This window comes from Rhinichthys klamathensis, unplaced genomic scaffold, assembly GCF_029890125.1.
Source record: "Rhinichthys klamathensis goyatoka isolate OS25496 unplaced genomic scaffold, OSU_Roscu_1.1 h1tg000343l_1, whole genome shotgun sequence".
Taxonomy (NCBI): Eukaryota; Metazoa; Chordata; class Actinopteri; order Cypriniformes; family Leuciscidae; genus Rhinichthys; species Rhinichthys klamathensis.
Window position 1 is genome coordinate 50530 of NW_026606857.1, and position 13156 is coordinate 63685.

At 36.9% G+C, this 13156-nt stretch overlaps 1 protein-coding gene across 1 annotated transcript; it reads left to right on the forward strand.

Annotated features, from left to right (window-relative positions):
• The first annotated feature begins 3285 nt into the window (after window positions 1–3285).
• On the forward strand, window positions 3286–7218 carry irx4b (iroquois homeobox 4b). The gene is made up of 5 exons (XM_056272695.1): window positions 3286–3947; window positions 5193–5432; window positions 5556–5668; window positions 5763–6079; window positions 6629–7218. The coding sequence occupies exons 1-5, from the start codon at window positions 3903–3905 to the stop codon at window positions 7216–7218; spliced, it is 1305 nt and encodes a 434-aa protein (XP_056128670.1). The 5' UTR covers window positions 3286–3902.
• Window positions 7219–13156: the final 5938 nt, after the last annotated feature.

A 13156-nucleotide genomic window follows, 5' to 3' on the forward strand; every position in this document is an offset into this window, starting at 1 on the left:
TTGCAGCTCTATCAGGTCTTCTCTTCAAGCACTGTTTCTGTGCTGAACTGTGCTTAGACTCCGTTGAGTTCTTCCCTGCTTGTTTCTGTCAGAGAGGGTTCTTGTGTAGAGAGGGAATGAAGTGTCAGAGATCACTTGACAGTGGTCCCCAAGGTGCAGCTCTTCAGGGCTAAAGTGTGTGAGAAGAGAGTCAACTCCCATTCCATTTCCTGTCCCGTCCTCCCCCCCAACCCTCCATTTTCTGCCTGGATGAACCAATAGTCTGCCTGAGAGCATGCAGCAGGTCCCACCTGGACCATCCGGACCAAAAAAAAAAAAAAAAAACCCACAAGAGCAAGCAGGATAGAGATTGAGAGGGAAGGTTTTGGACACTGCTAAGTGTTATAAAAATTGAAAGATGGAGAGTGGAAGGAAGTGGCCGGAGGTTGAAGGTCAATCGTGTGGAGATTCATACCGTTCTTGTTTTGAAGGTAAGTCAGTTTCAGACAGCAGAGCCCCACTGTCACCGTCCCTGGAGACTGAAGAAAGAGTGTTCACTCACATGAATGACATTTAATTTGTTTCATGAAAAGAATGCTCATATATTGAACAAGCACTGTTGTCTGTGTTTGGAGTTTGGAATGGAAATAAAGCTTTTGCTCATGTGCTGCTTCTCCAGTCTAACAAAAAACCTGTCAGTCAAAGGACTGGCAATTTGTATTTGCCTGTAACAGTGAATGATGGTCTCTTCATCTATGTAAACACACCCGTTTCCACACATTCATCTTCCACAGCCTCAATCATTGAGACAAGCATTTGAGTAGATTATGATGTAACTCTATCAAGCAGCTGTCCATCCAGGAGCTCCATTTAAACAGCTGAAGAGCTTGGACGTCCCACAGTCTGCCAGTTTCATTCTGATCTACATCAGATGGGGGCATCGGAGAGATACAAACATGTTTTGTCAATTCAATATGCCTGAGCCATGATTGAATAAAAGCTTTTTATAATTTTCCATAGACTCACTAGTGCCTTGGCTAGATATGTTTTTATGAGTTAAACTATCCCTACTCCCAAAGAGCACTGGGATATGGATTCTACACCCCGGGCAGCACTTTTTTCCATTCATTGTTTTGTTTTGTCAATCCACTCAGCTTCTCGTGTATTAACACTTTTGCTTGTGGAACATGATGATTTTCTTGAAGTTGAGAGTATATACCTGAGGTAAATATCTCAGCTATATTTCAAGATCATTTTTGTATAAAGTACGCTTTTTTTTTGTATTGGCATATGACTCCAGGAATAACCAGAACATTATTATTGTAAAAAAACTGCTCACTGAAATGTTTTTTCTATGTGAAACCCCCCTTTTGGAACCTTTATTCTTAAAAGTGTAATATTTCTTGAATAAATAATAAATTCTAAATAATAATTTCTTAGTAATATTTCTGTAATTGATTTTGTATATGGTTTATAATAATTACTTACCAATTTTACAACTAAAAGATATACTTGGATATGAATGCTGGGCTCATCGATTTAGGTAACACTTTACTTAAAGCCTTTACGTATAATCCATTTTAAAGGTGTTCATAATGTACGTTATAATGCATTATATCTTTTCATTAATTATTGTAACCAAATTTGAAATGCATTATAATATTTGCAGATTCTGAAATGGGTTGTTTGTCATATTTTTTAATGCATTTACTTTCTAAAGGTGTGTTCAATGATTAGATAAGTATTATAATGTATTATAATAACTGTGGTTACAATTATTCATGAGACTTTACAATGTATTATACGGTGCCATATAATGCATTAAAATACTTTTATAATGCATTATACATAAAAGCTTTGTTATACTGATATTTACTATAATGACGAAAGTACTGTAAGTGATGCTATCACTGCAAATTTAAATAAATTCGCCAAATGCTGCTATTGGCAAATGGATTATTTGTTGTTTGCTTTTTGTTCTCGAGCTGGTGAAATGCTTTATACAATGCTTTATGGTTTTTCCTTCAACGGGTCTTCTGCGCATCAACTATTCATTCATATGCACCGCGCAAACAAAAGTGTTTTTCTGCTATTTATTTTTAATTACTGTCTTTTTCACTTTTGGACTCAATAGCAAAAGAGGTTGTGTTGAGCCTTGTTAATGATGCTAAAAACCCTAACTGGTTTTAAGACTTTTTTTTTTTTTTTGCATAAAAAGGCTATACATTAATTTCCAAATAGAAAAAACAGAAGATAAAAAAACAAATGTTGTGCCATAATCATGCATAACATAAATAAGATCTTCTGGCTTCTTTACACAGGTGCGGTACCTCAACATTGTAATCAATTATGTTACATTTGCTGTTACCTACAGGCAAAAAAAAAAAAAAAAAAAAAAATTCTGAACACTGAGGTGGTTACAGTGCTTTCAAACGGGGGATGTCTATCACTGTTTCAATCTCTAATGAAAAGACTTCTGGACCTCAGGAACAAAGTGTTAAGTAAATGCACTGAAGTGCCCTCATGCATTATACATATTAAATGAACTCTGGCAAGCCAAACCTCTTAGCCACAATGAAGAAAGAGTGCAGAGGTGGCTGAGAGACACATTTAAGGTACTGTATGTGATAAAGGATTGATTGATATCCAAAAATATATATATACGGGACCGAGATGTGACTGTGCTGCAACTGCACAGTGTCACTTTTGGGTTTTAAAAGAGTTATTAAATGAAAAAGATCTTCACAGAAAGAGAATAAATTCATCACTCAAGACAGAGCTTCACCAAACTGTCCAGTTAGAAACCATTTCTATGTGATCTGACCCTTAAAATAACTTTTATTTGTGTTTTTTTTTTATAATGTGGGTTGATTTAGTCATATCAAATAATAGTTTTTAAGATTACAAGACAAAACATGTTTTACATATTTTTTCATCCTCAAAGTTCAATGGTTCACTTCTGAAGAAGAAATAAACTATTGTTTTAAGTAGCAATGCTTCGAAGAAGATAAAGGTAATTATAAATACATTTAATTTTAATGCCACTTTTGTAGATTACCAAATGTAGGCCTACCATTTAATTTGTGTGTTTTTCTTTCAGGTACTTTTGAGAGAACTTTATTTTAAGATGTCACACAAATCTAACTCTCTTTGCTATAGTGAAAGTGAAGTTTTTTCTCTCCTGCAGTTAACATAATTTAAAATATTTACCAGTCTGTTTTTGTTGACGTAATACATATTTTTCACAGCACTGTAGCAACTGGCCCTATAGGCTATTTTGATAGATATCGATCTTAGACTGTTATTTTTTGTATGTAGGTTTTATAATTCAGAGATTATTCTTTCAACAAATCCGATGTTATTTAATGGTACAAAAGGTGTTTGATAACTACATAGAAAGGCAATTATGGTAATCGTTCCTGGGCGGTCATCAATCATGTGCAATCGAGCTGTCTGTGCACTGAGTCAGATGTGTGATTGGCTGCTGGCGGGCAGGGAAACTGAACACGTCCTCATTAATGTGAGCGAGACCCCGCGGGCTCCTCACGAGGACACAAGCGCATCGTTTGACTCTCAAGTTATACAGCGGCTATAAAGTGTTCCGCTGTGTGAACAACAACTTTTTCCGTGATTCGCGTTTGTTATCTGGACCTTTAAATCTGATCCTGTGACGTCAGCGTCACCGGTGTTTAAAACAACGTGCAACTGAGCCAACATTTGTTATGATTTTTTTCAACTTCAGCTTTACGGCTGCACCACATTGAATTCGTGTCCTACTGCAGTTTCTGCTATTTTTACTGGTATTTGTATGAAAGACAAACAGAAACCAGAAAGGGACGTTTACCTGCAGTTAATGGACGATTTTCTTGATGGACTGATGACCCGCAGCGGGACTGCAGCTTTCTCTGTGCTGGACACTCATCATGTCATTTACACAGTTTGGCTATTCATATCCTGCAGCACCACAGGTAACTTTTTTTTTTGGACACTTCCACACCTCACTTTAGTGTGCCAAAATGTGTCATACGTGCTGGATGTTAATATTATGATTAATTGTGAATGTTCCCAATTAATTAAATGTATTTGTGTGATCCTTCAGTTAGGGGACATTGATGAAAAAATGCTTAAGTAGGTATACTATGTAGATTATAAAACCTTTAAACTTTTATTGTGTACATTAATTACTTTTTAAAAATACTTTCGACTTATTTTTATGAGTGTTGAAAGGTTACACCTGCCAATGTCTCTATTTTGGGCTTGTCCCTCTTGCAGATATTTTAACTTTGCCTTTATAATGCATTTATAAAAAACTGCTAAAATCAGGGAAATTCAGATAACCTTTTCCTTTGAACTATATATTTAATTTAATATTTTTGTTGAATTTATATTTCATTATTTTTCAAATGATCACATGGAAATGAGAAGTGGCAGGGAGGCATATCGTTGCCAAAAACGGCACAATGATAGATTTGAAGATCATAAATGTGATTAATTTTAAGATTGAAGATCTGAAAGTAGTTTTTAGTAGATATCATTGCTAATCAGTCTTAAAAATAAAGGTTCCAAAAGGGGGTTTTGAAGTGATGCCATAAAATAACCGTTTTTGGTTCTCCAAAGCACCTTACAGTAAACAGTTTTTAAAATAACAGTTATTTTATTATGAAGAACATAAGGCTAATAATCTAAACAACCATTTTTCATTATGTGCAATGGAAAAGTTCAATGGATGTTTAAGGATCTTCATGGAACCATGCCAATAAAGAACCTTTATTTTTTTATCTTTATTACATTTATTTGTTTTAGTTTTTTTCTATACATGTATTATGTAATTTACTACTGGCTAACATGTTGTTAAAAAGAGAAATAATTCATTATCCAACATCATTGCCCTCAATATTAAAATGATTGGAAAAAAAATTGGACACAATCTAACATTATTCAATATCCATAAGGCCATGTTAAATGTTTGAAGATAAATAAACATGTATTGCAGAAGTGTCCTTTTCCAAGATTTTATGTAGTCAGAAGTGAAGAATCCCTTGATTGCAATGTAACAGTATTGTTTTCTAACACAGATATATCTGTAAATGTAGATAGCACTGGAAACTAAAGTTCTTTTAACTCATTTAAAATCATTAATAATCTAAAGGCTGTGTAAAGTGTTTCATATTTTTCAAGGACGTGCTTTAGCCTGTTCGTCCTTTCGTTGACAGCTTTTAATGTCTTCTAACGCTCTGAGCGCCTGCTATGAGTCTAATGGTTCTCTGCTGGACACTGGAGTGGCAACTTCTCCTCAAAACTCACTTTACTGCCCGGTATATGAAAGTAGGCTTGTGGCCTCCAGCCGGCATGACCTGATCCCCACTGCTGTCTATGGAAACTCCTGTTCAAAGAGTCACAGTTATGATACCTACAGCACTTACGGTCCAGATTCAACCTCATGCTATCCTCTGGTACGCATTTCATTTATTCATTTCAATAACAATAGATGTGCATGTTACCTGCACTGTCTAGAAAGGTTTTGGAATCCTCACTGACCTCTTTTGTGATTATTTTGCATTTTTGCTTTATATTAGGGTAAACTCAGTGAGAAAGATGGAGTGCCAACTGGACATTCAAGAGTTACCCAAAGCTCTGCATATTACCATTACGACTACCCAATTGGTCAGTACCAGTATGACAGATATGGGTAAGAATTATCACCTCCTTTTTGTTATTCAAGAGAAATTTTCAAATACAGCTATTGTGCATCCAACTTATGGACTACTTGTCATGTTGTTTAGATATGGATCTGTAGATGTGAGCACAAGAAGAAAAAATGCTACCAGAGAGACCACCAGCACACTGAAAGCATGGCTGCAGGAACATAAAAAGAACCCGTACCCCACCAAGGGTGAGAAGATCATGCTGGCCATCATCACTAAGATGACCCTTACGCAGGTTTCCACCTGGTTTGCCAACGCACGCCGGAGACTCAAGAAGGAAAATAAAATGACGTGGTCGCCGCGCAACAAGACCTCAGATGAGAAGGAGTGTGACGACCAAGAAGATGTGGACGAATCGCAGGGCGAGGCAATAAAAACCGAAAGAGATTTCAATGGTTTGTTGAAAGATTTTGTAATGTCATTCTTGGTTTGAAAAGCAAATATTGGTCATATAGCCAGTGTAACGATACAGTTAGGTAATGTTTGGTAGTTGTTTTACATTTACATTTACATTTATTCATTTAGCTGACGCTTTTATCCAAAGCGACTTACAATTGCTATATATGTCAGAGGTCGCACGCCTCTGGAGCAACTAGGGGTTAAGTGTCTTGCTCAGGGACACATTGGTGTCTCACAGTGGATGCGAACCCGGGTCTCTCACACCAAAGGCATGTGTCTTATCCACTGCGCCATCACCACCCCATTTTAAATAAAAACAACGCTTTTGTAATTCTATCAGTGATATGTAGTGATCTAGATCTAGATCAGTGAATTGGTTACCACCTTCAGTGAGTGTCTTTTCTGCAACAACTTTTGCTAGTAATACGTCAAAAGAATAGACCTACACCTACCACCCAGAATTTGCATGCTGCAGTTACAGTTAACTGCAGATTTAACGTTATATTCAGTTATAACCTGCTTAAAAATTCGTTTTATACCTCCAGACAACCAAGGAAAGGATGATAAAGATCAACTTCACAGCGATCTGGACGATTTCGATCTAGTGGAATCAGATGGCTCCGAGTGCGAATCGAAACCATCCTTTGTCATGCGCGCTCGCTCAGAGACCAGCGAATGTACAGATAACCGCTTTAAAGAAAACGTTACCGAGCTTCCCAGAGACGTCCATGAATTTAGTGAAGACCGCCTAAGACCAACTGCTGAAGACCACCAAACGGCAAAGTTCTACCTTCAACAAGGCCAAAAGACTATTGAGACCAAGCCAAAAATCTGGTCTCTTGCACAGACTGCTACGTCATTAAACCAAGCCGATTACTCCTCATGCATGCATAAAGGAACGTCGTGCTCTTCTTCAAACTGTGACTCAGACTCCGACATAATAAAGAGGAAACAAGAGTCTCCAGTGGCCACACTGAGAAACTGGGTTGATGGTGTGTTTCATGATCCTTTATTCAGACACTCAAACTTCAACCAAACTTTCAGCAACTCCACAGAGTTATGGACCGAAGCCATTTCCTCACAGAATACCTACCATGAACACTCAGAACCTATTACTTCCTCTCAGCAACTGTGACACTTTGTTGCATTTTTTTTGCACCATCACTAGGCTTAGATTCTAATTGTGGTAATGTCTTATTTATTAGTTTTATTCTGTGAGCTGTTGTAATATGAGACCTCCTGAAAGTCTGAACTTTATACATTAGAACTTGCCAACACAGCAATGTAGATTTAGGAAGATTGGCACCTTTTCACACACACAAAAAAAAAATCTGATTCTGTCTGTAAAAGAAAGTAATCACTGCTGTATAATAGCACTGTACACAATTTCCCCCAATCTGAAGTCTCAGTTGGTCATCTGACATCCCTCAGTAATAAAGAGTCATTTTGTGAAGAAAAAGAATAAGAAAAAAAAAAAAAAAGTCCACTGTCCATGGTGCTGAAATGCTCCCAAGCGCATGTTGGTTACTAAAGTTGTTTTATTCGGTTGCATTTATTGTCTGACTGACGTATTTTTCCCTGTGGAAACACAAGATGATTTTTACATGCATTAATAATTTGAACCCTTCCACACAATAACCTTTAGACCGGGACTTAAGTTAGAACCACTCAGTCATGATAAATATAAATACTCAAGGGGCTAAACTGTTAACTCAATGGTATTTCTAAAATTCATAGTCAGTGAAGCATTGTTTTTCATCAAGTGACTGATATGATATGGCAAGCTGTTTTAACATTTATTACTTATTATACTTATTAATACTATAATTAGCATTATTTTCAATTGCTACACTGTAAAAAAATCATTGTTGGATTAACTTAAAGTAACCTAGTTGCCTTCAAATTTTAAGTTCATTGAAATAATAATAAAAAATAGTTAATACAATGGAGATGGTTTAATCAACAGAAACCCAAAATATTATGTTATCTGAACCACGTAAATTATCTAAATTGATTTGAAAATCATGAAAATATTTTTTTACAGTAGCTATTTATGAGATATCTATAAGCAACATTATTTAATGAGTATACTTCAATGAAACTGGAATAGACATTAGTAACTATTTGCATACCAGTTGGCCTAACCAAATAATTAGTGTTAGTTCTTAAAGAATAATTAACATGAATGAATGAAGCATTTATATTGCACTTTATTATGTATTATTCTATACCCAAAGCGCTTTACAATCATATCAGGGGTCTCTTATCACCCCTCACCAGTTTACAGCATCCACTTGGATGATGCAACAGAAGTCACAGTGCGCTCACCACACAGTTATATGTTGAGGAGATGATTAAGGCTGCATTTACAGTGCAGGTCTTGATGCCCAAATCCGATTTTCTGACTATATCCGATTTTTTTTGACGACCCGCTTACATCATCTTTTAAAAGTGACCCATATCTGATTTTTGCATTTACACTATACACTGCTGAAATACCAAATGTAGACGTTCTGACCCGGAAAAGGAAGTAAAACAGCACAAAATACAATGGATGCAGATGCGAATAAAATTATCCAGTGTTTTGCTTTCCACAATATTTGTAAAAGTCATTAAGCTTTTTATCTTACGGTGGCACTGTAGCCACGAGCGCTTTAAACCGCTTTAAATGAGTGAGGCCTGAATCCGATCTGAGAAAATCGGAATCCATGCGTTTTTTTCCTGCTTACACGTTCATTGGTCATATCCGATCTGTGCCACATGAGAGAGAAAAAAATCAGATTTGGGTCACTTGAACCATGCAGTGTAAATGGGGCCTAAGAGTGATAAACCCAATTCAATGGATGAGGACTATTAGGATGCCATGATTGATAATGAGCCAATGGAGGGAATTTAGCCAGGACACTGGGCTTACACCCCTACTCTTTTATGGCATAACCACAGTGAGTCAGGACCTCGGTTTAACGTCTCATCCAAAGAACGGTGTTTTTTTTTACAGTATAGTGTCCCCAACATTTAGATGTCCCCAACATCTAAAGCCCCACTAGGGTGAGCACCCCCTGCTGGCCTCATTAACACCTCTTCCAGCAGTGACCTGGGGCCAGATTTACTAAACAGGGCAAATTAGCGTGAGAGCGGATTCCATTCCATAAAAGCGCTGAAGGGAGCGGAAAGTTCTCTATGTGATCTACTCACGACACGCTTATTAAAGAACACAGACGCAGCCAGATCATTAATATACTACTTAATCTACCAAGAGCAGCGCAAATTAGCATTTGGTTTAAGACATGCTCTTTTTTGGCCTTTAAATAATGGCGCAAATACCAGTAAATTGACTAGCGCAAACCTTAGTAAATCTCCTTGCATGATTCATTTAAATACTCTCCTCCCATAAATTTGCGTCTGAAAGGGAAACTCCAACAAATCCATATGCAGTAAGGTCAGCCGCAAAAATAACCCTGTCCGCGCCTTTTCAACGCTATTATTTCACTGGGTCTTTAGTAAATCACAACAGTAGATTTTTTAACGCGAAAAGAGGATTTGATTTGCGCTGGCGCAAGCTGTTAGTAAATCTGGCCCCTAGTTTCCCAGGAGGTCTCCCATCCAGGTACTGACCAGGATTAACCTTACTTAGCTTCAGTGGGCAATTTGGGAATATGTACCAGAAACAACTGGAATATACAACAGAAAGTGAATAGTTGATGTCTGACGCACAGATCCCCACACAATTCAAATTTGCAATGTAATAACTACACTCACCGGCCACTTTATTAGGTACCCCATGCTAGTAACGGGTTGGACCCCCTTTTGCCTTCAGAACTGCCTCAATTCTTCGTGGCATAGATTCAACAAGGTGCTGGAAGCATTCCTCAGGGAGTTTGGTCCATCCCAGATAGCAATGAGTCGGCGGACCACCGTCGGTTCTCCGGCGGCAGTAGAAGCGTCAGAATGGCGACATCGCAAACACGTTGGACGGCGCACCGCCGGCGGCAGCCGCTTTTTAAAAGCGGCAGCCGGCTTCCTACCGCCTTCGTTAAGCGGCCGGCCCGCGGGCCAACCGCCGTTCCGCCGCGCTTTATATTGAAGGCCGTCCTTCCGCGGCCCGCCGGAGGCAAACGCTATTTTCGAGCGCTCTGCCGCCGCTTATTCTGGCTAGATATATATATATATATATATTATTTATAGCATGCAGTTTATCAAGAATAATGATTGCTCAAACCAGACAAATTTACAATTGGCATTTTTATTCCACGTTTCAAAGTACAGTAACTGTCATTTAAACAAGATGTTTCAGATCACTGAAACATAACAGAAAAATAAATAAATCAATATACTAACATGCAGGTTTCCAATTCAATTTTGGATTCAAAAGGCTGCAATTACAACACTTACAATAAGTTTTCATATAAAAAGGACAGCTCTAGGGTAACAAATTACCAGTAAACATTATGACAAGTAAAGAGGATATTTGATACCAAATAATGTGCAAGATACCAAATAAATAAAAGTATAACTACATTTACAAGCCATTTCTAACAATATGATAAGTGGTAGTAATTTATAGTAAAGCTCTGGAGTACACTGTAAAAAGTAATACCTAGATCTAACTTATAAAAAGTGAGGCAAGTGGCTGCATTGGATGTTTTATGTTGATTCAACTTGCAGCCTTTTTTAAGTATATTGAACACTTTAACATTACTTTATACAAACGCAACAAAATCAAGTTGAGTTAACTAATAGTACTAGTATTACTCAGTTAGATAAACCTACTTTTATTGGTACAGGTAACTTATTTATGAGTTGCTACAAGTAACCTGTACTCATTTTAATTAGGTTTTATGAACTTTGTTTTCTTAGTAAAATTAACTTAATCATATGTGAATAAACATTTTAATATTTTTTTTTTAATTGTCAATAACAATTACAAATTCAATTGAAGAAGAAAAAGATGAGAAGATAGATTGAAAACAATATATAATTTATTCAATGTCAACCAGTGTCACTTTTAACAGTGACTACAAAACAGCAAATAAATGTGGCCGCACATGTACACTCTAATATAAAACAAACACTGTAGAAGTGTATTTTCAACCTGTTCTGAACAGTACAGTGAAATATCCAAACTGCCCAATCTGAAATGTTTGGATCAAGGTAAATGTGAGCCATAACATCACATTGTATCACACTGGAACTGCAATGTCAAAAATGACATGATGATGGTTTAGGACGCACAGGGTCCAATCCTACAAAAAGCCTCTGATATATCTCAAGTATACACCAGTTTTGAGGGATACTTGAGGTCGAGAGCATAGGTAAGTTCAAACAGGAGGCAGCATGCTTTCGACAGGTTTGGCACACCTCTGACCACGGGCTGTCCTTATATGATAATCCCAATCGTGTCGGGGTGATGGCACATGTAAATTTTCAGTGGGCAACTGCCAAGCTCAGCGTGCACCTCTGTTTCAGCCCGACTCTATTGGTGGAGACAAAAAAGAAACAAGAGTTTGGTCAGACAAATAGGAAATGAGATGAATATTAGCAGACAGGTAGAAGAGATAAGACACAAAGTCCAAATTGTACTTTTGTTGCTAAAGGTGGTGGATACAAGATGGATACTGTGACTAGAACATGTGACCAGAGTGAAGTCTACCATGACAATGCCATAGAGTGTGGGTACTTAAATATCATGATCTACTCTAGCATGAGTGTTGTATTTTTCTGGTTCAAAGGATGCATTACAATAAACCAATTGCAATTGTCCTTGCCTGTACCTGATTGGTCATCACATTACTGTTAATTAAGCTACAGTTTAAATATCTTTCAAGAGCAAACGTAATCACCCCATATCATCACAATATTAATAAACCCACTAAGCAAAATTATGTCCAAAAGACATCTTTTCAACGTCTTTGTCACAAAGACGTGCATTGAAAAGACGTCCACTGAGGAGCCAGAATGAAAGTTTTTACGACTTTTTTTAGGTGTTCTGTAATGAACGTTCACGGAAGCTCCTTTCAAGGTTGAAAACTAGTTCAGATGTGGACAATTTTCAACATCATTTAAGGTCTCATTTGGACAATTTATACTTATTCTAGACCAAATAAACACTCTCAGGATATATTAAATTAAAACTCACATTTATTTCAATGTAATTTCCATGTGTAATTGCAAAGCAATTAACAGACAGTGAAGTTTCTTTTCATGATTTTTGGACAAACACGCACTGACACCTTTAGACAGTTTAGCATCTGTAATTTATACATATTTGGATCGTGAGAGAAATCAGATTCGAACCAGGGACCTTAAGCTGCCTGCCCTAAGTAGACTGTGTTTGTCCAAAAATCATGAAATCATTACTGTCTACTTAGGGCAGGCAGCTTAAGGTCCCTGGTTCGAATCTGATTTCTCTCACGATCCAAATATGTATAAATTACAGATGCTAAACTGTCTAAAGTTGTCAGTGTGTGTTTGTCCAAAAATCATGAAATCATTACTCTGTTTGTGAGTTGCTTTGCAATTAGAAATTACGTTGAAATAAACATGAGTTTCAATTTAATGCATCCTGAAAGTGTTTATTTGGTCCAGAAACAGTTTAAATTGTCTAAATGAGACATTAAATTACATAAAATATGTCCACATCTGAACTAGTTTTTAACCTTGTATGGAGGTTCCCTGAACGTCTATTGGACTTACAGAACACGTATAATCTGATCAAATTGTAATTGAATCTATTCTGAAGTTTGTCTTACCTGGATGTGAAGCTCGAAGACCCCAGGTAACAAAAGTGCTTGGGTATCTAAAGACCGGGAAAATGTTAGATGTTAGAAATAAGGTTAAAAAATCAGTTGTAAATGTAACTTCTTTAAGTAATAGATTAGAAATAGTTTAAAAATCTAGACCAAAAATATGTCATTAATTGACTATGCAGCATTAAAATAACGTGGATCAAATCTCTAAAATCAGACAGACTACTAAACATACATCTCTACAGTCTAATCTGTGCATCTGCTTTAGTAATGCAAAAGTATAATAACATAATCTCTGAGTCCTGTCAGACAAACACACAAAACAAA

Bases quoted from the DNA above. Each gene is read 5' to 3' on its own strand.
- irx4b (XM_056272695.1), top strand. From the start codon at position 3,903: ATGTCATTTACACAGTTTGGCTATTCATATCCTGCAGCACCACAG. The intron at 3,948-5,192 runs GTAACTTTTTTT...TTTCGTTGACAG, and splicing joins CATATCCTGCAGCACCACAG to CTTTTAATGTCTTCTAACGC. The intron at 5,433-5,555 runs GTACGCATTTCA...GCTTTATATTAG, and splicing joins CAACCTCATGCTATCCTCTG to GGTAAACTCAGTGAGAAAGA.